The 26,692-nt window shown below is 47.2% G+C and overlaps 1 protein-coding gene across 1 annotated transcript in view; it reads right to left on the bottom strand.

Moving 5' to 3' along the window:
• Nucleotides 1-25,779, bottom strand: part of LOC122364895 (homeobox protein cut-like 1) — a 219,746-nt gene extending 193,967 nt beyond the window's left edge. The window contains exons 1-2 of the mRNA XM_043335697.1: nucleotides 25,599-25,779; nucleotides 383-493 (exon numbers count right to left, since the gene is read on the bottom strand). Of these exons, the coding sequence (XP_043191632.1) occupies nucleotides 383-493; nucleotides 25,599-25,661 (174 nt within the window). The 5' untranslated portion in view covers nucleotides 25,662-25,779. The remainder of the gene's footprint in view (nucleotides 1-382; nucleotides 494-25,598) is intronic.
• Between the last annotated feature and the right edge of the window lie 913 nt (nucleotides 25,780-26,692).

Consider the following 26,692-nt stretch of genomic DNA (forward strand, 5'->3'; position numbering starts at 1 on the left):
CGCCAGAGCAGAACAAACTATGTCTGTATCTAACGTCAAAGAACAGCGCTCTTCACACGATGAGAAATTTAAATAATTGTCCTGCTCAAATATTTTGAAAATACCTGAGAGTAAAGCTATCTAAATTCGATAGTAATCATTCTTAAAGTTGAGTACAAGCCAATCTGGAATAGAAGTGTAACTGAATATTATTTGCAACTGTGCTAAAGCGTCACGACATAATGTAAACCACATGCATTTACACAAACAGAAATGAATCCCTAAATTGTTTTTTATCAGAAAAACGACACTAATGAATAATTTTCCGTTACTATAAGTGTCGAGAGTAACATTGGCCTCAGCACAAAACGCAGGCCAGCAATCCAGCCGGCGCTGTTCTCACCTCGGGCGTATTCTTTCGGAAGTCCCTGGTGAGTTCCACGAGAGCGCGTCGCGAGTCCTCGCTCTGATCCTGGCGAGCAGCTATCTCGGCGGCCACCTCATCGAGCTCGCTCTGCGGGAGGCACGAGTACACGGGGTTAGAATCCAGTGTAATGTAAATGTAAGCTACGGAAAACACCGGTACAAAGTGTAAAAGGTCGTGTATGCGATGTAGGTAGCAGTTAGCACATGCATTTATTTTTCAGAGAAGAATGGGCTGGGCTGTTTGTGGATGGAGGTTACACGGGTCACAGGGCGCCGGAAGGCCTGTGAAAGACAGCAGCCTGGAGTCTGTGAAGCTGAACCATGCAGAACGCTTTGAGTAGCTAGACGCCAGCAGAGCGTGTGGCCCGAAGAACTCATCCGCCCGTGCTGGGCCGAGCCGAAAACAGGCGATAATAACGGACCAAATTATACATCCACTTTGATGTTTTTTGAATGTTTTCATCAGCGTCGAGCAGAGACTTCAGCGATGCTTATCTCAACAAATTGGAAAACTCAAGTGGTGTTTTGTACTGCAGTTTTGACAATGTGCGGAGGCGGATGAGAAAGCTGAGTAGAACACTTTGTCATCGTTAGTAAACATGGTAATGAATGGTGGGAGCATATTTTCAAAGCCATGCTAAAATGATGATGCATCAGTTAATAAGGATGGTAAAGGTCAGTTTATAATGATAAATTGAGAGTCAACACAGTACCTGAGCGTTAAGGTGAGCTGTTTAAAGGTAAGTGAGATCATGCAAATGCCAAGCAGCACGGCTGGGCTTTTGCATAGGCTCTCGTTAGCATAACCCAAACCTTAGAATGCCCTGCCCCACTGCATGGCAGCTCAAACTAAACGTAACATTTTCATATTACCACCAGCTCAGCAAAAGAAAAACCAAACAATAACAAACGTAAGGATAGATTCCTATTCCAAAAGTAACCGTCAACTCCACACTGCAGGACAAGCTAAGCATCCAGAAAGCCGTAGCCATCAAAGGCTCGCCATTATCCGCGCCGCGTTGACGGCATGCCAGGCCATCAGCGGCCACACCTCGGCCAAGTTTCGGCGACAACACGATCCGCGGCGCACTTTTCCACTCATTAACGACGCTGAAAAACAATGGGCGACGGAGACTCAAACGGAGCATTGAGCTGACTGTCGCCGCCAGCCGAGCGCACCGGCTAATCTTCACATTGCCATAAACAAGCGAGCGATGTGCTGGCCAGAACGCGGCGGCAACAATGCCTGAACGGGTCGGAAACGACTGGAATTGGGACGGGGGTGTGGCGGCGGACACAGTCGGGCCAGGAGACAACCCAGGCGCCGGCAGTAAAATGCAAAGTGCGCCACACGCGGATATCTGATACTGCTGCTCGGCAGCGGCCAAACATTTCTGCGGCGAGGCTAGAGTGACAATGTAAATAGCAGCGGGCCGACGCACGTCGCTTTGGTGCCAGACTTAAGCTGGCACTGAGAAAATGGACGACGAAATCTGAATGATGCCAGCGCTCGGCGCAAATCAAGAAAGAGGCAGAAAATACCGACGACGCTGCAGCTAAAGATAAGAAACTAAGCAACAGAAACACACCTGAATATAAAAGGTCTGAAAGGACTGTGCTGATGCAAATTTGGAGTAAATGACTTCAAAGCTCCTAGGTAGAAAATAGGTAGGTACCTATGCATCGCATTCGCCTTGATTCTAATTAACTATCAAATAAAAGAGGCATATCTAAGAAATATGAAACTTGCAAAAAAGGTACAGGGCACAACTAAATAAAAGTTTTGACGCGAGCGAAGAAAGTAACAATTGCAGAAAACTGTTAATCTAAAAAAAAAAACAGTGCGAAGATATAAGTAGTTGGCTTCCAGAGCTTGGACCACTACAACTTTGGACCAACTCTGAATGAACAGAATACCATCAATCCACCATGCGTGAATGGAGGAGCTTGAGACCGCGCCGGCATTAGTTTGCCAAGAATGGAAGTGAAGTCACCATGAGCCATGGAGAGACCCAGAGCTAGATCGCCACGGGCACTGGACAGCTAGGAGAGCAGCGGTGCCAGACAGTAATGAAAGGAGGGAACGTCAGTGACGGTCCACCATAGGATCAGGGCGCCGGTGCCGGTCATCTAAGAGTGACTGACAGAACATCTAACCGGCCCCTCAGGAACGAACAAGAGAACTCGGGAGAGCGTCGGATTGCTATGGACAGCTGGGAAGACGCCATCCGCCACAGCAGACTGGCGGAATAGTTCGTTGAAGCACCAGCGCCTGTCCTCCATAGGGTCAGGAAAGCGCAGGTCTGTCATTCACGGACAGGATAGCGTTGGTCCGCCATGGACGGACAGAAAAGCTCGTGAGAGCGCCGGCGCCAGTCCGCCATGGCCGGCTGCGACAGCGCCGGCGCCGACCGCCGCCATCGGCCAATAAACGCTCCTAGTTCCGCCGTAAATCGGCGATAACTGGCCGCCGGTCAGCGCGGGCCGTTCCGCGCACTGGTGACGACCCGACGACGGTCGACAGGGCGCAGTACGGCGCGTCGTAACTCACCAAAAACGCCCGCCATACGGACCGTCGAGCGCCGCACAACGGCCGCTGGAGGGCGACCCGCGCTGACCGCGGCCCCGTCGCGCTCCGCGGGTGTCTCGTCGAGCACGACGACCGTGACGACCGAGCGACGGGCGACGACGACGGCAGAGCGTCGTGCCGTCCATCGCTCAGTGGTCATAGCGGGTCGGTCGAGCAGCGTTTGGCTTGTCAGTGGGGGTGATAGTGATAGTGACACAGAGGGACGACTCGGTCTGGGAAGTGTTTTTTTTTGTGTGTTTTCCAATCCTCGTTTTATACATGTTTTCCAACGGACATGAGGGTAACAGTTTAGACCATGATGTAAGCATTGCCGTCAGGTGAAATACGAAAGTCATGAAAAGGACGGGCATGGTTAGTTGGGACATTCGCGCATAGCTGGTCAAGGCACGCGGATGAGATTAAGAAGTGCAGCATTCTTAAATCGGTATAAATATAATTGAAGCTTTCTGAACAGGAAAGAAATTCCTAAAACCTAGAATGACCGGTAGCACCGTTCGATGTTCATGGATCTCGGCAATGTTAGCGGCGCACTCCGCATCGCAGTCCTCGCCTGCGGGCCCACTGCGCCGGACGGCTTCCGCGCTCGGCGGGTCAGTCTACCAGCGCAGGTGAAATCCGCGGAAACTGCACTGCTGTCGGGACGCGGCTTCCAGAACGAAGATAACACCAGAAGAAGAAACTTCTTCAGTGCGTATGTTTGAACTTTGGAATGAAGCGGAAGAGTGGACTCCAAAAGACGAATTCTGTGGCAAAATGTCAAGGAATTTTCCTAAATATTACCTATTTGCTTTCAGAGCGCGAAAGAACTAAAAAGACGGAACAAAAGGAGAGAAGGGAAATAGTAGAGAAGGTAATAAAATTGTGATTTTAACATACCTTGGAAACCAAAATAAAGACACGTTAGACGAATAGCGTAGCTAACTGAACATTGCACAGTGGATACACTTCGACAGATAGGTACACACAATAGTTGGCAGGGCAAGAGAAGATGGCCGAAAAAATACGCTGCTTCAAAGTAACTAGTTTTAATTAATTATAGTTTCAAATTTGCGAATTAACAGCTATTGGTATCAGATAAAACGTTGTCAATATTCCCCGTTGACGACTTTGTTTTCATTTTTCAATCGAATATTGAACAAAGTCGTGGACAAAACATATCTTTCTAGTTGAGGTTTATTTGCCATTGGGTCTACAGTGCAGGGATATTTCTATCTCGCACTCCTCTGAGATGCAAAGATAAGAATTTGTTATCTCTGCATCTCTCTGAGATGCAAAGATAAGGTCTCGAGGGTTCATAGCAAAAAATCAAGAGTTCAACTGATGATGGGTCAATAACCGAACGGCATTTTTAATGGCTGTTTATGTATGAAACTTATGAAATAAAAACAAACTACTCCAAATCTTTTTTACATAGATGAATACATTTAAATATAATATTTAATTGATTAAGAATAAACCTCAACATAGAAAGATATAGGATTCCTCATGGCTCACTCGTGGAAGATCGGATATCTTTTCCTCGCGTGTTCCAGAAAAACCTTGCTCCTTCGTCGCTCGGTTTTTCAGTAACCCGCTTGGAAAAGATATCCTTATCTTCCACTCGGAGCCATGAAGAATCCTCTATAACTGCAGAGCATCACGCTGCAACTCTCATCCTCCGTTATAGCATTTAATGCCGCCAGCCGAATTTCTGATGATCTCCCCATTGTTTGCGGCCGCCAAAGGAGCCAGCCCCGGCGCCGGTACTCTGCCAAAACCGCATCATATCTGCCACACAATAGATGGCCCTACCCGCGCGGAGAGCAGGGCAATGGGACGCAACAAACGACACTGTCTTAGAGCTATTACGACCGCCGAAGCATCGAACATTCAGAACAAATGGCCTGCCTAAAAAGCATGAAAGATTGGCCGTACGCGTGACGAGCCGCGACTGAGAGCCGCCGCCGAGGGGAGACCAATCGTCATATCAGAGGGCGCGCGGGGGCTCGTGCTCGCGCAAATGACGTTCCCCACGCGCGCGCTCCCATCCATCACACAAATGCGCGCGATTTGTGTGCCGGTATGGGAGGGCTGCACGGCATACACTCTGGAGATTTGGCTGATGAATGAAATTACACAATCGGGTTGAAGCGTATTGTTCCATTTGAGTTTTGCAAATAGACATGAAAGTTTGATGAGTTCATTTTCTGTATGTTGACAGGAAATAGCTCATCTTTGCCCTGCTGAGTGTTCACTGTTCACTGTTCAGCGCTCAGGTGCTCATTTTCACAAAATCATACAACCTACAAAATATAAAAGAAGTACACATCTACTCTAGCCTAATTATCGTCACAGTTATATTCAGCGAAAATGAAAATCACAAATTTTCAATAAAAATATATCATGCGTCACAAAACGCATGGCAAGTGTGGCGAAACCAAACAGCGATGACCTAAGTTAAAATGATATTTTTATGCATCCAGTGAAATATGAAATTAAACGTTACTAACGGGTGGTCAGTATGAAACTGGACAAAGTTTGAATTGTTACTGTGTCGAAAGTTTTCAAGCGAAAGCAACGAAAATCGCGTTACCGTGCAATTATTTTGTTGTGATCATGCTCGCCCTAATGGATTTGCAACACTGGACATCTGTCAGACTCCAAGCGCACGCGCGCTGGCAGCCCCGCTATTTTCTTTCGCGGCACCTCCGGGTCGATTTGACGGATGGCTTGCTGGATTAGCTGCTTCAATTGTGCGTCTCAGCTGACCTGTCACCTTCCCTTAAACACTTTCTGTTTGATGAGCCCCACAGATCCTCAATGGGCTAAATCTGAGGGGTACATGGCGGGTTCGTGTCACGTGCTGTTTCGGGCACCCCAGCCTCCTCAAAAAGTTTCGTGTTCTAGCGCGCGTATTGTGACTGTTGCAAGGTCGGAACCTAACAGAGCATCATGCTCTGTGTTCTGAGACTCAAGAAGTGGTAACAATACGCCATTCAAACACTTTTCATAGCACAGTTCGCCCTTTACATTGCCTGTGCTTGGCAAGTAACTGGACGCGTGAGCCCCTCGGACTCATAGCAAGCCAGACGGGTATCTCGGGTGGATGCTCACTCTCAGGTCGAAAGCGAAGGTGCGATCCACATGTGGAATAGTGTCTCCACCAGATGAGGTGTAAAATTCGGCAATGGAAGGCATTTGGCCGCCACTGCAGGTGAAATAAGATTCATCGTCCATATGCACCTCCATGTTTTTGCTACCCTGCATTGGACCCTGTGACAGACGGCGCAGGCGGATTTTCTGTGTACGAAATTGTGCCTCCATCACCTTTATACTATTTTTGTACCTGATTCCTGCTTGTTGACACATTAATTGGTCATACGTTTTGAAGATTCCAAAATTTCTTCCCAGAGATCACAAGGAGAGCCCCAACTGTTCGGTGACGGCACATGTTTGTTTCTTCCGGTGCTGAATGCGCCTTTTCTTGGTGATCTTGCCGTTCCCACCATGCAAAACATCTGCAAGTCCTCAGAATTTATCGATGATCACATATTCTTAAGATCTGGTTACACCCTGTGGCGTAATGTGACGCATAATGATAGCACTTTTGTAATTTGTGTTATTTTCACAAACTTGCGCGAACAGGTCCCGGAACGCTTGCTGACTTACCGGCGCAATGTTTTCTACTAGTTAATAGCAGAAAGTTGAAACCTGAGCTGGTAATATAGAATAACTGGAAGTATTCACCAGCCAAAAATAATTAAAATCTGTCCATAATTGGAGATGCTATGCTTAATCAAATTTTGTCCAGTTTCATACTGACCACCCGTTATAAGTTATAACAGTTGCAGGCGTATAGAAACACACCATTGTAGATTAAAAGGATAGATAGGTAAATTAAAACTGATTCATTGTTGAGGAAAAGTCATTTAAATTCGTGAAAGACGTAACAAATAAACTGACATGTCATGATGCCATGGATGGAGATAGACAGTAGGCACAAGAATGTCTTTTACAGGACCAATGAAAACTAAATTCCTTTTACTTTTCATGGATTTTCGTGGTATTTACTTTCCGTCCATTGAAACAACACGGTCGAGTCAGTGTAGGTCGTAGGATACTCTACACTAGATAAGCGATGCATTTTAGTTCAACTATCCCTACAAGGCTGAGGCGCTGTCAGTTTCAACGGAAACATTTTCATACGAGCAGGAGCTGATTATACTGTGTGGATTAAAAGAAACAAGATCGGACATTTCCGCATCGTGACCAGCTCTTCTAACTACCTGTGTAGAGCCACCCCACCAACAAACCAATAACGATATCGACTGCCGTCCGGAGGAGCAAATCTTCCGCCGACTTCTCTCGTCTCCGCACGTACTACTCCCCGTCTCCACGCAGCTATACGGACGCCAACAAGCCGAAATCAATGGTCATCCAATCCCCTGATGCGGCATTCCCCAAAAACAAGCTCTCCAGCACGGCGCCCAATCTGACATCGGGCGCCGCTTCAGCCCCTTTATATTCCCGGCAGCAGTCATCGACAGTGTATTGGATGCATTTGTTTGTGCCGAGTGGGTGGCGCGTTACTCCGCCGCGCGTCGAGACAATCACGGCGCATCACCGACGGCCGCCGTTCGCAGGCCGGACACGTCGCCAACTGATAGCCGGCGCGATCAATTTAATATTTATAAATTGAAACGCAGCCGACCGCCGACCGCGGCCCGTAACGGCGCCGACGCGCGTGCCGAGACGCCGCGGCCGCCTCGCTCACGGCTAACGGCTCGATAACGAGCCGGACCGACAGGTCAATCTCGACTGGATCGGGCGGTGGATGCTGGGGCGGTAGGTAGGGGAGCAGCAGCAGCAGGGCACGGAACGGACGGCCACCTCGGATAGGGGTGAGGGATCAGAGTTTGATAAACATGTGAGGACCTGAGTGGATCATGGATAGGTATGCTATTCTGAAGAATGACCATAGCCTGTTGGAAGTTTGGAGGAATAAATAAATTCAATAAGCAAAAAAGTGAGGTCAGGCAGTGGTTCTCGCAACCATCAATTAGTATGCTTAACTCATAATGACATTTATCTAAGGAGTTTTCTAAACAGATTTGCCATGGAATCCACTCCCAATCTCTTGTGGACATCTACCGGATCAGCATCCACAATCTGAGCGCGCTACAGGACAGTCGGTACACCTCCGCGGCTGCCACCCACAGCCCTCTCCGTGTGAAGAGTAAAGAGTACAGGATCAGCGCCCACCCACACCCTTCCAATCTCGTTGGAGAGAACAGGATCATCGGCACACCTCAGGCAGCCGCCGATCCCGTCACGTGCCGAGGTAACGGCGCCGCGTCGCCGCAGGGCACCGGGTCACGAGGTCAAGGGGTCGGCGGGCAGACGCCGGGCTATTGCCGTGGGGCACGTAACAGCGATCGCGACAGGGAAAGAGATGTCGGCCCGACACGTGCACAACGAAAATATCGACAGTGGCGTGCCCGACTATGAGGCGGTGGTCGAAAAACTAATTTGATGCCTGGTGCCCTCCGTCATGCACTTATTTTCAACTTATTTTAACAAAATATAGCCAAGTGGCATAATCTAGCATTTTAAACGAAATTTCCCCAACTGGACGCCTGACAGGCCTGCACCAAAGCACGGTGAGCTGACATTCGGTATTGGCATCCTTCTAGGAAATCGATGATAAAACGGTACAGTGGTATTAATGATTTGGTTGCAAGAGCTCCTGGTGAAGCCTGAAGGTGACCAATGCCGTGATGTTTTTAGTTTTGCGTTTCTCTGCGGCTCGGTTCGCCCTGCCTGGCCCGTTCGGCTCGGCCAGCCGGACACGTGACCGCCCGGGGTCCCGGGTCACCGGCCGCGGTGGCCGGCTCGGCGCGGCGGCCCAGGGTACGGCGCGGCGGTCGGGAGTCGGGCGCGGGACGCGGTTGCGAGTGGGCACACGCGGCGTCACGTTTTGTGTTGTTTGTCGTCATCTCAATAGATCTTACGAATGTTTAACGAGTGAGTTTACTTAAACTAGAACAGTCACTAATCACCCGAAGCTCCGCAGAATCAAGCAGAGTTCACCGTAAACGCAATCCGGCAGATTGGCTATAAGACTGGAGAGCACGGATAGCTGGTATGATGACCGGTGACCACGAAGACAAGAATGGCGTGTCCAACTGTGTACTGCTTAAGGAGGGTGGTCGGCTCCTGTTGCAGCTTCTTTCTGAAAAAGCACCCACAAATCTTCAAAAGAAGTCGTAAGTGATTCTTACCCTCTCCTTTCACGATTTAGTCTAATGACATGGGACCGCCTTTTCAGTCAGGTCTGCTAACTTACGACGGAAAGTGAACCTCTGCACTGTCCAAAAATGCCGCAACTTTGCAACGCCCCCAGTGCCAGGGAATCCTTTAGACTAAGATGAAAGTTACAAGAAGTGGCAAGCTCCCGAACCCGCACAAATTAAATAACTCCGATTTTCCGTAAAGATCACGTCAAGTGGGGTCAGTCACGTGGCCTCCTCATATTCAAAGTCAGCGGAAAATACTGAAACTGCTATTTTGTTGGTAGAAATTTGCCAGAAATGATCGAAGACCATCTCAACCAATCGTGATAATGACATTGTGACTCTATACTATTGTGACTCAGGTCTCAGTGACGATGATGTTGTGACTCATTGTCTGGGAAACCTTTAGAGGGAGATGAAGCTTACAAGAGTAGTAAGCTCCCGAACCATCACAAGCTGTACCTATATCTCATATTTTCCATTAAAAAAAACACATTAAGTCTGGTTAGTCGTGTGACCTCTTCATTCAAATTTCAAGTCACAGGGCAAATATTGAAACCCGCAATTTTGCCGTCAGAAATTATCGAGGACCGTCTCAAGCAATCGTCACACTCACAATGACACCGTGAGTCGTGACTCAACCAATCGTGATTTCATACGCTCCTTGCGATGACTGACTCTTAGATTTTGAATTGGGGACCGTAAATATATGTGACGTCATGAAGTATTAACGTCGCCTTAGGCCATCAGGGCTTCTCTTTGTCAATAACTCTCGATTAAATTGAGCTAGCAGTCGAAAAGCCACTAATGGATTCGATGACCTGCCGAATCGAATAATACCTATGCATATGTTGCAGGCACTTTAGAAAATCAGTCATTTTGTAAAATGCCTAGGCATTTTGCAAAATGCCTGATTTTCCAGGCTTTTTGCAAAAAGCCTAGGCATTTTACAAAATGACTGACTCTCCAGTCATTTTGCAAAATGCCTAGGCATTTTACAAAATACCTAGCCATTTTACAAAATGACTGAGCAGTGTGTTGTAGATACGAGTACCATTATATACGTTTTGGTAGCGTGTATGTGGACCGAGGAGTCCAGCATTATTAGCATATGCCGAAGTATGCCTTTAGCATTAGCGCGAGCGTGCGGTAAAAGCTTTTTGGATTAAACCGCATAATGTTGAAGTCAATTGAGCAAAGGTTTCGGCCCATGGGCAAAACATTTTATCAGCGAGATTTTGTAGCATTTCCTGAGGCGGAGGAAGGTGCTGGAAAAGAGCTTAACTGATAGAAATCTAACGTGAACTTACGTGTTGCATTTGGTCGCTTTGAACTATTGAACAGATTGTACCTAAATGTTGGTTTTCAATAAGATAATATTTTACATCCTAATGTACAGACAGATTAATTAATCACCTACATTTATAGCGTCAATTTCATGCCTTTTACAACTGCAATGAATTGACAAAAAACGCATTTCACATTGATCAGTAAAAACTTTATTCATATTGACATGGGTAAAAACCAAGCGCTCACTTCACAGGATTGTACGTACCTTCCACTCTTCTCTAATATTGAAAACAAACGTTACTCTAGCTTCTCATATGACATAGATTGAAGTAGGTGTTCTTGGTTTGATATGAATCCAACTCAGAACCAGACACAAGGATGGAACACAGTGATCTTGAGTCGGCTTGGTTTATTATCTTGGTCAGGGAACAGTGGCGGATCTACGTTGGGGCAAAATGGGCAATTGCCCCCCCTAAACGGAAAACCTCTGGGCAAACATATCTTTTTGCCCCCCCCCTAAAAAACTACAACTTGAATACTAAAAATATGGTGTTTGAAAAGAAAATGTGAAATAAATGGAGGACTAGAAGGTTGTCATATTCGTGATATTAAGTTGTGAGCTGATAAAAAGTCCTCCGCCCCATGAATGTCAGTCCATCATCCATCAGCAGTGCTACTACTGCTACTGCTACCAAAAAAAAAGAAAATAAAAAAAAGATAACGCGATTTATTGAAACCTTGAACCAAGTAAACAAACCGTCAACAGCAGACCGCCAGACGCCAGTGGGGTCAGGGGTCACCACAACTGGTGAGCGGTTGGACAGTGGTGGGTTTGCATGGGTATATAAGAAGTGTTTGCATAATATTTTATTGCTAGATAGCATGGGTGTAGGTCGTAGGAGCTGAAAAAATATTGGTGGGTCTAAATATCCATTAGTACCTAGCAGGGATGCGGAGCCGTGGAAATTTCAGACGGCTCCGGCTCCGGCTCCGGCTCCGGAGAAAAAAATCGGCTCCGGCTCCGGCTCCGGCTCCGGGTGAAATGTTATGGCGGCTCCGGCTCCGGCTCCGGCTCCGAGTAAAATGGTCCGGCTCCGGCGGCTCCGGCTCCGACTCAGCACATCTCCTATGCAATCAAATAAATACGGGTGGAAGAAAAATTGGATTGGTACACGTAGCTTCTGTATTTGCATAACAACTAACAACTAAGGCTATTTTTCTCAACAGCACATGCAATCAGCGAACAGGGTATATAAGCACGTGGCGAAATGTTATGACTATACGGCCGCGTTACTCTTTGCCATGACCGGCTCACCGCGTCCCCGCGCAAGCGCACCTCGGAGAGAACTGGCAGAACAAAGGACTAGAAAGCATTGGAAAGGACATTGGAAACGCAGCCGCCGCGAATCGGAGTTCACTGAACCATCGTAAGCTGACACCCGTCTCGGCTGCATTGGGGGGTGGGGGTGTGTGGGGCATGGGGTGGGAAGAGACGGTGTTGGGAGTCGCAGTCCACTGCACTGGCTTCAAAACAATGGCCGTCACCTGATGACCGGTCCTCATGTTCTGGGGATGCAGTAGACGTGGGGGGGGGGGGGGGAGGAGCAGACAGGAAGTTGATTGCGTACTGTGGGATGCTGGGGATATTCGGCTTTTTTCATTCACTTGATGGCCCATGACGTAAGTACCATATGTTTTACTATCTTATACTGTCAAACCGAACTACATAGGCAATTATTTTTTTTCCTCTTCAAAAAATAAAAAGGAGCCGGAGTAGCCCCCTTTTTTGGCGGCTCCGGCTCCGGCTCCGGCTCCGGGCTATATTGTTTCACGGCTCCGGCTCCGGCTCCGGCTCCGGGCAAAATATGCCGGCTCCGGCGGCTCCGGCTCCGACTCCGGCTCCGGCTCCGCATCCCTGGTACCTAGCATTTCCACTGAACGATATGGTTGAGCTACTGCCGCTGTGTCACTCAGTGATGGCCAGAAAGAACGGTGTACTGCGTGCCTTTGAGAACAAGTGCGAGATAGGTTTCTGAGAGGAATAACGTAAAGAAGATTACCAATCGCGGCTTTTTCATGAGCCATACCGTTATCTAAAGGCCGTGTTACACTGCCGAATTTTGGCCACGACCCTGTCGCCGAATCACGTCGTGTAGGAAATCGGCGAACAGTTTACCGACAGAGGCGAACAGTTCGCCGACAGAGCCCGATTTGCAGAAAACGGGTGGGGGGCCCCCCTAATCGTGCGCGGGTCGAAGCTGATCCATGATTCGGCGAACATCGCGAATGAATGGCGAATCTGTTGCGAATAGTCGGCGATACCTTGGCAACAAGTCGACGCACGCAGCGACATGTCGGCGGCGACTCGGCGACTGTTTGGCGATCATGTTCGTTTATTATAAATTCGGCGAACGGCCACGAAATTTTCATTTTTCATGAAATATTCGTGGCGGTCGTGACGAACCGTAAAAGTCGCGCGGTGGACACCGACTGGTCTGCGAAATGCCAAGACCGTGGAAGAAAGATCCCGAATCGGTCCGCGACATAGGATGACTTGCATATTCGTGCACACTCGTGTACCAAATTCGGCAGTGTAAAGGCCGTGTAACGGGGACAAACACAGAAGGGCTCAGTCAGAGCTTTTGGTTTGCGAGGTGTTCGAGAAGCTCAGTATGTTGTGGGAACTTAACGCTGTTCAGTGTGATTCCGTTGGCTGTTGCGCTGTGGTCCTATGTAGTCTGTAGAAGCATCGTTTATCTCCTCTCGAAAGTAACACTTCTTGTATAATTTTGCTAGCTCGCGAAGTTTAGTCCCAAAGTTAAGGAATGTTCATTGTAATTGCATCAATCAATGCAGGACCGAAAACAAATGCGCTGTTCGTCTATTTCTTGTTGGGATTCTTAATCGACTGATCTCATTTTCTATTACCGGAAACAACTGTTAATACGTTTAACTACGTGGCAACCCTGACTGCGTATAGTATCGCAGGTACGTACGCTGATGTGGCCTTTGGTCGTACTCGTGGGCATTTACACATGAACCTGCTGCTGCCACCCTTATCGGTCTCCGGATACAGAAGCCCTTGAGAACCGGCGCGGGCGGACCTTTCGGACGAGGTCTTGCCGAGGTGATGCGGGAGGTAGAGGACGGACCGTCCATAGCGCCGGTGAGCTATTCTCTAACTATCTCCCGGAGTCAGGGTGGCTGCAATTTTTTTTTGCGCTGCCCTGGCTTGGCCGGACTGACTAAAATGTAAAAAATAAAAAAATAGTAATTCCCGAAATCCGAGGAGAAAAATAGGGGTAGCTCGTTTTTTTTTGTTCCTAAGACTGGACATTTGAAATTCTCGCCGACTTGCCTGGCGGCGCAATGTTTGCCCCCCCCTAAACTCAAATCCTAGATCCGCCACTGTCAGGGAATATGTACATTTTTAGTTCTTGATATTCTGTCTTGTTTTTTTCACTTCTTTCAAGCATTTACAATTGTTAAAGAAGCTTAAATATGGAAATTAAACGGCATATGCTAAAATAAATATCACACTTGGGGGGCCCAAGCTTGGGCCGGAATTGGGCCGGAATGTTTCATTCAGGACCTCGGGCTTTGTTGAATTTTCCGCCCTCGACCTTCGGTCTCGTGCGGAAAACTCAACAAATCCCTCGGTCCTGAATGAAACATTTTACCGGCCCCGTGTGATATTATATATGACCAGAGGAGTCCAGCAGTGGGAACTGGGAAGTCCATACCAACCTCTATTTTGAGAAGTGCAGGCCCGCGACATTTCCAACCCCCACTTCAGCGACGCTGCTGGATTTAAAATGATCGATCTGGAGCGTCAACAAACGACTGGCCCTATGCCGGCCTGTATCTGTAAAACTAATAGAGGTCGCGAGGATTCGATCCCACACACTTAGGCGTTAGTGTCTTCTGAAACCAACGCTCTCGTCCTACGCCAAGCAACCTGATGATTCTCCCGATGTGGAGCTTGATATTTTTAACTGGGACCATGCACGTAGGTACTCAAAAGTCAAAGCTGTTGCCACAAAACAAAATTAATCGTGTTTTGTTAAAGGGACTCTCCCACCTTAACATTAGTTTTGAGTTGAGATAGCCAAGTTTGCGGCCAGGCTCAGAAACCACCATTTATCCTGGTCGCAACCCCCGCAGCTTTATGGTGTTCAAGAAATTTCTTCCCTTTACTTGCAGGGTGGGACCAGCGTGGTCCCTATCTCTTAACCATTACGGGAGTCTGATGACGTCATCAGGCTTTCGAACGTCTGTTAAATGTTTGACTAAAACGTTTTGTAGCACGCGGTGGTATATGCTGCTTTGCGCGCAACAAATGCCGCACTTTCAAATAAAGTCGCTAGGAACAGCGGAGATCCCAAAAAGTAAGCAAAAGTAAAAGTCTAATATCTTGAAAACCGGTGAATATTTTTCGATGAAATTTGGTAGATATTCGTTTTTGCTCTTTCTGAACCGAGCGACATCACTTTCATGCCAATTCATTAACTTTTTTGAAGGTGGGAGGGTCCCTTTAATTATTGCTTTAACCCGCGCGGGGCTGGGGTCTCCAGCCGAACGCGCGGGGCTGGGGGGGTAAATTTTACCCCCCCCCTGTTATCTCCCGAACTTATGATCCGATTTGGAAAATTCAAACGCCAATCGAAAGATCTCATCACGAACAACTAAAAACATGTACTTAATTTAAAGTTTGAGGTCAAGGTCAAGGTCAGGTCAAGGGTACAAATTGCAAGTGTCTACAGTATCGGCCTTGCACCGTAGTTGCCGAAGAATGGTGTCATGGACTGAGACTGATTGCCCAAAACGTGTTCTTAGGCTACCGAAACAATATTCGTTGCATACAATATCATTCAGAGGTCAAGGTCAAGGTCAGGTCAGGTCAGGTCAGGTCACCAAAAACAAAATATAGAAAAGGGCATGTGCGACACATGTTTTAATGGGTCATTTTACTCATAGAATTCAATAGGCACACTCAATAAGTGATATAGACCACCTCTGGATGAATTTCAGGTCGAGGTCAGGTCAAGGTCAGGTCAAGTGAGGTCAAATTTTGAAGGTGGTTGTTAAGGCCTAAAAAGGTGTCTATCTGATGCAGTTTTTCACGGCGAATCGAATGGTGCTATTTTTGTTTCCGTACGAGGTCTAGAACTTCCAAAAAATCATTTTTCAAAATTTTTGTGTGTCGTGACGTCATAAAAGTTTGAATAACTCCCACATTTTTGAACCGATTCTTCTAAAAATTGGTATGTAGGTGCACATATACCACTTCTCTGACATATATTCCGGTTTTTTCGATACACTCAAAATGTTGGATTTTATAATTATTTTCCCAAAAAAGTCAGTTTCTTGAAAAAATTGGGGCCAAAATCCAAAATTTTCAAAAAAAACCGAGATAGCCATTTGAAAGACAAAGTAGAATTACGTATAACCTTTTTTGTTACGTCTTGATTCCTTTAAAAATGAAGATGTTAGCGGCGTTTGAACTTTCAACAGTCACCCCTCGGTCGCCGAGCCGGACGGTTCGCTCCGCGCGGGTCCGGTACCTGTCAGCCGTCAGTCAGGCCAGCCTATGGCCGAGTGACCGGCTCCGTTACCGCCGGGCGGCGGCGGCCCTTTGTTCGAGAACAGTGCAGTGAAAAGTGCAGTTTGTGAAAAAGAGTCATGCGATGGTGCCATGGTACACCCATGCTGCTTGGCTCGTGAGCTGAGTGATAAACACTTGCGACGGTCCGTTGATCTGTGTCGCTATGCTCTCAGACAGTGACGAATTCAACACTGATTGTGCCGCGTCAGACGTTGAGTGCATCGAGAGACGAAACGACAAACCCTCAATCAGACAAGCTTCTGTGCCTGAAATGATGAAGCGAGTCGCAGCTAACAAGCGCCGTGCACCCAGTCGCGGCTCCCAGTCGCCGCGGGACTCGACCTCGCCCGGGGCTAAGCGGCCGGCCGCGGAGGGTGTGGAGCTCAGCGAGAGGGCACTGGCTACAATCCAGACTATGATTGACGGTGCGGTCGCTAAAGTCGCTTCTTTGTACGAGCCGCAAATACAACACTTGCAGTTGCGACTGGAACAAGTAGAGGGAGAACTGATGGATCGCGACGTCGAGATCCGTCGCCTCAGGGAGCAGCTAGAAGCCCGCGACAGCGCCTTCGAACATCTAACCCAGCGGGTTGAAAGCATGGACGTTAATCGACGACTGTCGTCCCTGATCCTTACGTGCGATGATTTTCGGCGCCGCGACGACCATGAGGACATCGAAGAACTTGTGGTCGAAGTTATCAGAAAACGGCTGCCGAGCATCAAACTGGTCACGGCGGATATTCAAGTCGCACATCGACTGTCGGCGAAAAATAAAGTGATTGTCAAGTTCCTGAAACGTCGCTTGCGAGATGACATTTATGAGAGCCGCTTTTCGCTGTTCGGCCGCGGGGGCTCGGCGCCTGGTGCACGCCGTGACAGTCTGGCCCCCCTCTACATTACGGAGAGCCTCACGCCGACCAGAACCGCTCTGTACCAGGAGCTCCTTCGTGCCAGGCGGCCGGAGAACGGCCAGCTGGTCGCCTCAGTTTTCAGCCGCCGCGGAGTTGTCTGGTGCCGCAGGGAGAGGGGCGGCGGTAACATCAGCGTCCCCGACGAGCAGCACCTGCGGCGCATCCTCGGAGGGGCTCGATTCCCGCCCCCTCCGCCCCCCGATTCGGCCTCGGCGGGTCGCGTGCCGGCCGGTCGCTCCGGCGGGCCGCGCGCTGGTGCCGGTGGCGGGGGCGCCGTGACCTCGTTGGAGCCGGCGCCGCGCGGGGGCGGGGGGCATGCCGTGCGTGCGCCGGCGGCGGCTTCGGCTGCTGCGTCTGCTCCGGCCGCTTCGACTGCCTCATCTGTTCCGGAGGCCGCGGTCGCTCCGGCGGCGCCGTCTGTTCCGGCTGCCGCGGTCGCTCCGGCTGCTGCCCCGTCCCCGCCCGCGTCTGGTGCGGTGCGGTCGTCCGCCGCGGTCTCCGCGTCGGTGTCGGCGCCGACCGATGAGAGCGGGTAGACACTCGGCTTCCCTGTCGCGTCGGTGGACCTATGTGAAACTCGGTAAGCCCTATGAATTGCGTCAGGTCTCGCTGACGTCGCGATCGCAGACCGGTCGTCGTTGCCAGTTGCGTGAGGTATATATAGAGTTCCGCCTTGCTTCGTTATCCTTTTTAACCGTGCGGTGTGTTGATTGGTTTTCTTAATAGAGTTAAGATGCGTAATCTTTCGTGTACCTACCAAGTTTTTTTTCTTTTGAGTGGTCTAAGGTAAAAAGCTGCAGTACAGCGGCAGGTTTTGGTCCAGTATCGAGCGGTTCGGGTTGCAGGTCTTTGCTAGCGGCTGTTAAGTGAGAGGGACAGCTGACTACGAGTATGTAGAATACCGCAGCTCGGTCGTACTGACTCCGTCAATATCGTGTATTAGGCAACGTGCGTGTTCCGGTCGCACATAGCAGCACCCCGTCGGCTGACCGGCCGCTCGCCGCCCGGGGGTACACTCCGACAGGCTCGGTGTATGGGTGCGCCTGTTCAGTTCGGGGCGCCAGATGAGGGGTTTTTGGTTGGGGTGGGAAGTGTTTACTTGTTTTACTGTGAACTGGATTCAGAGTGTCAGGACGGGATAATTTTCATCAGAAAAGCTAATGCCTATAAGCCACGGAGGCGCATATTGACCGAAAACATGAAGTGTTCAATCAGATGCTGCAATGATCTAGAACTTCAGTTGCATCGGCTACTGTGCCGTTGCGGAGATGTTGCGAACTTGATAGGATTGAGCATGGGATACCTTATGCCGTTGAAGGTCAGCTTAAGATTCATTTTTTGGAAGTTCATAGTTCACCTGTGTAATGGAAGAAGATAGACAAAGCCTTCTTAATTTGTCCATTGTTACATTTAATGTTCGCGGTCTTCGGGACCGCATAAAGAGAAGATCAATTTTCCGGCATCTCAGAATTGCATATTCGAAAAACATCATTGTGTTACAGGAGACGCATTCAAGACCAAGTATGGAATTTGGATGGAAAACTGAATGGAAGGGCAAAATGATATTTTCTCACGGTTCTGAATCGGGCCAGGCCGGTGTTGCCATATTGTTTCCTCCCGGATTCGCATTTAACGTTAATGCGAGTCAGATAGACGATAAAGGTCGATTCGCGGTCGCCGAAATCGTGTTACGGGATTGTAATGTGCCAATCATTGGTGTCTATGGACCAGCCAATGACAACCAAGACCATAAATGTAAATTTCTTGACACGGTCAGAGAGCTGCTACTGTGCTATAACAGCCACAAGGTACTTTTGGCAGGTGACTTTAATATAAAGCTTGATCCACTGGATACGGATAGTACAGCGTTCAAAAAATCACGAGCCTCTACAAAGCTGCGCGACATAATAGATGAGTTTTCACTTCAGGATTGCTGGCGAGCTCAGCATCCAGCAAGCAGACAGTATACATGGCGACGAGTGACACCGCTACAGCAGTCACGCATCGATTACATATTCGTTGGCTCTAGCTTAGTACAGTATAACTCGGTTAAGGCCAAGATTGAAGCGGGGCTGCTTAGTGACCATAATTTCGTCGTGTTGAGCATTGATATGTCAGTCGAGCCACGTGGACCCGGAATATGGAGATTTAATAACAACCTATTGAAAGATGACATTTATGTTAGATCAGTAAAAGATGAGATAAGAAAAGCCGTTAATAAGATAGGAGAATATGATGACGATATGCATAAGGGTATTTTAGTGGAAATGATGCTTAGTAGAATCAGAGTAATTTCAATTAAGCGTAGCAGAACATTAGCTCGCGAGATAAGAAAGGAAGAGAACGCAATTTATAACAAATTATGTGACTTAGATGCCAAATTGGCGCAGGCACCATGTGAGCAGGTGAGAAGTGAATATGTAAGTACACGCAGCCGATTGGAAGAGATTAAACAAGAAAGGGGAAAATCGGCTATTATTGCTTCACGAGCAAAGTGGATAGAAGAGGGCGAAAAGTCAACAAAGTACTTTACTCGAATGGTGGAACAACGAGCCGCGCAAAAGAATATCACCGCGATTAAGGAGATAGACGGTAGCACAGTTAGGGGCAATAAAGCAATCTTAAATGCATGCGCCGATTATTACAGAAATCTTTACGAGTCAAAATCATTAGGACGCGATAAGTATAGTTATTTTGTACCTGATAACAACGCAGAACGGCTGTCTGAGGTAGAAAAGCTAGCATGTGAGGGACCGATCACAAAAGAAGAAGGAAGAGTTGCCCTATCAAAAATGGCATTGAATAAAGCCTCAGGAATATCGGGGTTTTCTGCAGAATTTTTCGCCCTGTTCTGGGATGATCTAGGTGAGCTTTTGACTGATTATGTAAATGAGGCGCGAAGCCAGGGAATGTTTTTTATAGCCCATCGTAGAGGTGTTTTAACGTTAATCCCCAAAAAAGGTGACCAAAGAATGTTGGAAAACAAAAGGCCAATCTGCTTACTTGATGTTATTTATAAACTGGTGGCAAAAGTGATTGCGTTAAGAATTGAAAAAGTGATAGATAAACTGATCAATAAAAGTCAAACTGGCTTCCTAAAAGGCAGATATATCGGTGAAAATCTAAGGCTGGTGTCAGATGTTATAGAATATTGCAAAATAGACGACGTAGATGGAATTCTACTTGCATTAGATTACAAAAATGCTTTCGATTCGATCGAACACGATTTTTTGCAATTCACACTCGAAAGCTTTAACTTTGGACCAAACTTGCGATCTTGGATTACGCTGCTGTACACGGGTGCTCAGCTCACAGTTTCCAATAATGGATATACTTCTGACTGGTTCCCGTGTACCAGAGGGACGTTTCAAGGCTCGCCTCTCAGCGGGTTGTTGTTCATCCTCTCGGTGGAGTTGTTAGCGATTAAGATACGGTCCATGCAGAATATTCAGGGCATTGTGATCAGTGGTCAAGAAGTTAAACTCAGTCAATATGCTGACGACAGTACTTTGTTTCTCCGCAACAAAGATTCTGTCGAGCAGGCCTTAGACGTCATAAAAGTATTCCAACAGGCATCTGGACTTGAACTTAACATCCACAAAACAAAGCTCATGTGGCTCGGTAAACGGTCGAACGCTTTCGAATCCATTCATGCCATTGAAGCTGTGCCAAAAATCAAAATTCTGGGAGTTTGGTTCTGTGCGTCAGGCCCGTGTGGCGCTGACAACATTGCACCAATCACCATTAAAGTAAAGCGTATATTAAATTCATGGTCGCAACGTAGTTTGACGATTAAAGGTCGAATCGTGGTGTCAAAAACCCTGCTAGCTTCCCAGATCGTCTTCTTGTCGATGTGTGCCACTATTCAAAAGGCAGATTTGGACGAACTTCAGAGACTGCTCATGAATTTTCTTTGGAGAGGCAGACCCCCGAAAGTGGCCAAAGCTACATTAGTGCAAACGATTAGAAATGGTGGTCTAAACGCTGTAGATATTTTTTGTTTCTACACAGCTTTACAATTATCCTGGATTAAAAGAATGGCGTTCTGTTCCGAATCCCCATGGCGGATTATTTTACAACGCCGTTTAGGGGAATTCAATATAACTGACCTTCTTAAGAGCAACAACGCCAAATCATATTTAAGAGAACTGAAAGTTCCTCAATTCTATAAAGACATAATATCAATATTCCATAACATAAATACGTCACCAGTAAACAATGCCGTTCAAGCCCGACTGCAAAATCTCTGGCACAACGATAAAATTAAGGTGAACAACAGACACACATTCAACAAAGCCCTGTACGGTTGTGGAATACGATACGTTGACGACTTAGTTGGCGATAACGGCGAGTTTTTGAACTACGCGCAGATTCTAAGAAAGTTCCCACGATTAAATGTAGACTTTCTCACCATTAACTCTTTGAGAAGGTCAATCCCAAAGGAATGGAAAGACATGATTAAAGGTAACCCACTTAGTGTGGCCACGTCGGAGGACAAAGAAAACATTTTCTTTCTAGGTAGTAATTCGTCTAAAGTCATGTTGGAACACTGCAGAAGTCATCACTATTATAAGAGACTGATCGACAAACATCAACCTAGAGCGGAAATTAAATGGACGGAAGAAGGTGCACGCGTTGCTAACTGGAGTAAAATTTACATGATCCCATATAATTGTACAAAATCTACTAGATTACAGTCACTTCATTATAGGATTATTCATCGGTACATTCCCACCAGGAAATTCCTATGTACGAGGGGGATAGCTGGTAGCCCACTCTGTTTGAAATGTTTCGCCGTGGACACATTACAACACTTTTTCTGCGACTGCGAAGACGTTGAAAACCTTTGGGTGATAATCGTTGGTGCTTTAAAACGTTCCTTTAATCTTTCTGATCGTCAAACATCTAGCGAAAATATGTTACTTGGAATATGTGATGCGCCTCCTGTTGTTAACCTTATAATTCTCCTGTGTAAGAATTATATAATAAATTGCAAACTAGGGCAACATGTAGGTGATAATATAGATATTGAAACATTCAAACACATCCTCAAACAAGAATTCAAAGCAGAGATGTTGATCGAAAAGAAAAATAATGTCGTAGAAGATGTAATTAAGAAGTGGCATAAGGTATTTGATGCTGAGGGGAATTGTGTATTGTTCTGACACGCGTGAACTTATAACCCGGTCCCTTGTACCGGGCTGCACCGATTAGGCGCGATTGCGCGAAATGCGTAACGAGCGAGCATCGCCTCGTGCGATCCGTGGCCCCCGCCCTACCCCATCCGGGCTAACCCGTGCCCGGCCCCCTGCATATGCAGGGCAGGCCGGGCCGCCGGCCCGTCGCGCGGACCGCCTGTGGCCCGCGCTTGGCGGGCCGGTGGTCAGGGGGCGCCGCCTCGCGTGGGTAGACGCACGTAGGTGCGAGGCGGCGCGGGCGGGGGCCAACAGCCCCGTCCCAGCCCAGTGCGGGACGGGCTGAGGCATACCCGGACGTACCTGTAATGTCATTGTCTATTATCTACATAGGTGTGTCTATTGCCAACTGCTTTTGTGTGTACTCAGTGTTAAGTTGTGGACTCATTCTAAGTGTCAATCTGTGTGTGCGACGTGTGTTGTGTCTTCTTTATGTGTAAATAAATTATTCTGCCAGAAAAAAAAGCGGCGTTTGAACTTTTGCCGTTTTTGAGGCTAAAATGGCGGACATGACGTCACTAAAACGTCAATTTCTCAAATATTTTCCGACGGATTTCGCTCAAATTTTCAGGGAACGTGTCAAATTGATGTAAGAAAAGGTACTGAAAGTTTGGCGGCGCTGCGCGCCGCCGTTTTTTAGATATTGCAAATATTCGCGAGGGGAGTAAAATTTACCCCCCAGCCCCGCGCGGGTTAATATTCATTGTGATCAGAGAGCTTTTTTATTCCAAAGAAAAGTTAGGAAGAAAACCTAAAGAAAACCTTGCGGCGCGAGCTATTGGCGAAAAACAGGAGGGGTGGGCGGAATCCGCCCCCCTCCCCCTTCCACTGCGCGTGTTAAAATGTGAGGATGAGAGAGGAGGAGTGGGAAATTATAATTAAATTCGAACGTGTTTTTAATGTCCAAATACATAATGCAGTTTTGTCCGTAATGGCACAATCAAACAAAGACTACACTCATTCGTTTACATGTAATTATACATCAACCGGGCCTGCCTATTGACTAGGGCCGGTCTCCGGCTGGTTTTGTTAGGTCTAGTTTCAGGCAGAACATGAACGGCGTTGATGTACTTGGGAGTTTTTACAGCGTTAACTTAACAATGCTTTATGCTACAGCCGAGTCTGCAACTCAACCTGGTCGTTACTCGGCATTGTCGTTATCACAGAGCTTCAAATCGATCAGCTACAGGCTGAACACGTACCTATAGGGTATAGGAAGACGTCCAAAAACTGTGGGCCATAGTATCTGTAGTGGGATCTACGTTCCATGCTGGTCAGGCATTTTGCAAAATGCCTAGTCATTTTGTAAAATGGCTAGCCATTTTGAAAAAAAGCCTGGTTACGTTCAGTCATTTTTCAAACAGCCGTCTTTTTGTAAAATGCCTAGGCATTTTACAAAATGACTGATTTTCTAAAGTGCCTGCAACATATACATTATACATCCTCTTCCGACCAACGTCGTGACCAGATTGGGTTTGACCTGAGCTTGGCCTGAGTTGAACATCCCCAGTTGACCTCACCCAAACAAGAAACATGGAATTCGACGCGCCTGATATGACGAACACGAGGATCTGTGGCCATTTTAAGCAAAATAAAAGAGCCATATGTTGGGACATCCGACCTCACCTGACCTCAGAGGTCGCCACTTGATTTGAGACCTAAAAATTAGGTACAGCCGTTGCGTCTCGTAACGGCACAGCCACGCACGATCTTTTTTATCCACGAAGCTAGATCTAGCTCAATTGCGGCAAACGGCGAGGGGCAGAGGGGAGGTCCAACCCACCCTTCTTCCTGCCCGAGGCATATGTAGAAATCCAAAGAGTCCAGCAAAGTTAAATTCCTCTGCAGATGCTGGTGTAGGTCTCTCAAAAGTCAAAGGCCTGTGGGTGTGTCAGAGGTTGGGCTGAGTCCTTGAGACCAGTGAGAGGACTCTGGAAGGGGAGGGATGTTCTCATAAGCCAGTGTGGACATTGGACAGTCACCAATTCACCATCATACTGCAGCATGACAGATGACTCTGACACTTGTCAGTGTTGCCTGTGCAAGGTCCTCAACTCCCCAAAAGCCAGTATGGGCCTTTGGTTACTAGTGTAGCCTGTAGGGCTCTTGCAACTCAGAGGCCTTTGTGAAGGCCTTAGATATCATTGTGGGCCTTCAGACATCAGCAGAGCCTCTAAGGCACCTGTGATGTAGCCCTCAGCTATCAGTAACTGTGAGTGTAGGTATGATAGAGTATTGCATAATCCTCAGGGACTGATAAGGATAACATGAGCCACCTTGAACAAAAAATTTGGGTCACTCGGTCCTCAGAATCCTGCATGGGTCAGCAAACCAGCAGAAGTTGCTAAGATGCTGGTGTGGAGCCTCCAGGCTGCTGAGATTGGTGTGGAACAGCTCAGGACTGTGTGAGAACCTCTATTACTTGTCAGTCATTATCAGATGTAACAGAACTCTGAAGCATTCAAAGCCCCTGTAGAACATCTTGAGACCACCTGCCTCTTAGGAAGCCACATAGGGGCTCACTGACTCTTACACTGACATGAGCCTTAGAAGCCAGTATGAGCCCCCAGGGGCAGGACTAGGAGCCTGTATAAGTCCTAAGAAACAAGTTTTTATTTGGACACCTAAGGGTAAGTTTAAAACCTTGAAGATATTAATCAGCACTTTGTATCATGTATAATATAGGTAGCCCAGGGGCTCTCACACAACAATGTGGAAGGCATCAGCATCAAATGACATGTCCGCACTCCTACCTATTAGATTATTGAGATGAAATTCAACTGTGTTACACACAAACTGAAACAGTGCCCTCCTCCACACTGCAACCCTCAGTCCAGGCTGGATGGGCAGCTTTATCTCATGCAGGCTGCTCTTTTGGGGATTGTAGTGTCACCGCTGCTCCCAACGTGAGTCGTGACACCTGTAGCCAGGTGCCGGGAGTACTTGTGGGACTGGTCGGACTGTCCTTTAGAATGGGCGGGCGGTGACTCAATAGGGTGCCTACCCAGACCAATGTCTTCCCTAATTCCTATCATCCTTCTGGTTTTGAAATGGTCTTGTCAGACCGAAAGGGCCTAACCAACAAAACAAACAAAACAAAACAAAAACAAGACAGCAGTCAGTGTCAAGTGAGCAGCCTCAGCCTGGAGATTAGGGTCGGGTGATGATATCAGCAATACAATAGTGATAAGTGATGGTCTCTGTCCTCTGGTGATGGTGTTGGATTCCCCATTCAATGGAGAAATCTAGCTAAAATTAATCAAACTACTCTGAGCAAAAATATGACATCAAAAACAATATTGACATGAAATAAACACGTAATTTTCCCACCTGAAGACCAGAAAGGCCAAACTTCTTCCACTCCTGAACAATGTTTATCACTTTTGCACTCATTTTTACACTTTCACTCCTTCACAAAACACCACAAATCACTCAAATCACTCAATTCACCTCACAATATCACTAATCACGACACCAAAACACACAAACGCAACGTAGACAGCTTACGATGTAAACAATATCAGCTGACGACTACAATAGAGAAGAAATTTTAAGCAGAACGTTTCTGATTTCTGCTTCCTACAATACAATACAAATGCTTGAAATGCAATTGATTATGAGCTGACAAAAAGTTATGTTTCAACAAAGATAATTTTACACAAGGTTTTAACACACAAAGGAAAAAAAGCAATTTGAAGTAAAAGAGATTGTGCTGCTCTATAGTATCGTAAGAAAGAAGACATTTCCGACGCTCAAGTTTCGAAAGAATTGACCGGTCAGCGTATTTACAAATTGCAACCGAGCTCCGCCGTGGGGTAAGGTGGGCAGGGGTTTTCGCCAGTTTTCGCACTACGGCTGCGGTTGAACTACCGTCTGTGGTAGAAACTTCGGGATGATGGCGCGTTTCATACGAAATCTGGCGCAATGTTTGTTTGCTTCTGAACTTGTATTGTTATTGCTGTGAGCTCTTGAAGTGGGAGTGTTTCAATAACAATTTGTGGATTATTTGAGTTTCTTGCTATAAAAATCGAATAATATTATGAAACATTGTGTGGAAACTGCAAATAATGATATAATCAATTGCTTAGTTTGGGAATTGATACACATTTTGTAGAGGTTTGTCTGGCAAATGGTGTAACAAACTTCAAGCCTATCATGATCTGAAGCTGTTGTAACAAATCAAAATTGTTTTGATGTTCCATAGTACCTTGTTGGAAAGACTGGAGCATGGTTCAAGATGATGTTTAAAAATTCAAGATTTGTATAAAAGCTCATGACTGAAGAGCAAAAACAGTTATATGATGGCTCAATCAAACGTGGAAATGGATGACAAAACAAAAAGTAGAGTATCTACATTCCGGCATGTGAGAACAACTTCAGAACTTCATAGTTCTTGTAGTATTGCATTCTTCTTATGTACAGTT

Source organism: Amphibalanus amphitrite, unplaced genomic scaffold, assembly GCF_019059575.1.
Source record: "Amphibalanus amphitrite isolate SeventyFive unplaced genomic scaffold, NRLGWU_Aamphi_draft 000706F_arrow, whole genome shotgun sequence".
Classification (NCBI taxonomy): Eukaryota; Metazoa; Arthropoda; class Thecostraca; order Balanomorpha; family Balanidae; genus Amphibalanus; species Amphibalanus amphitrite.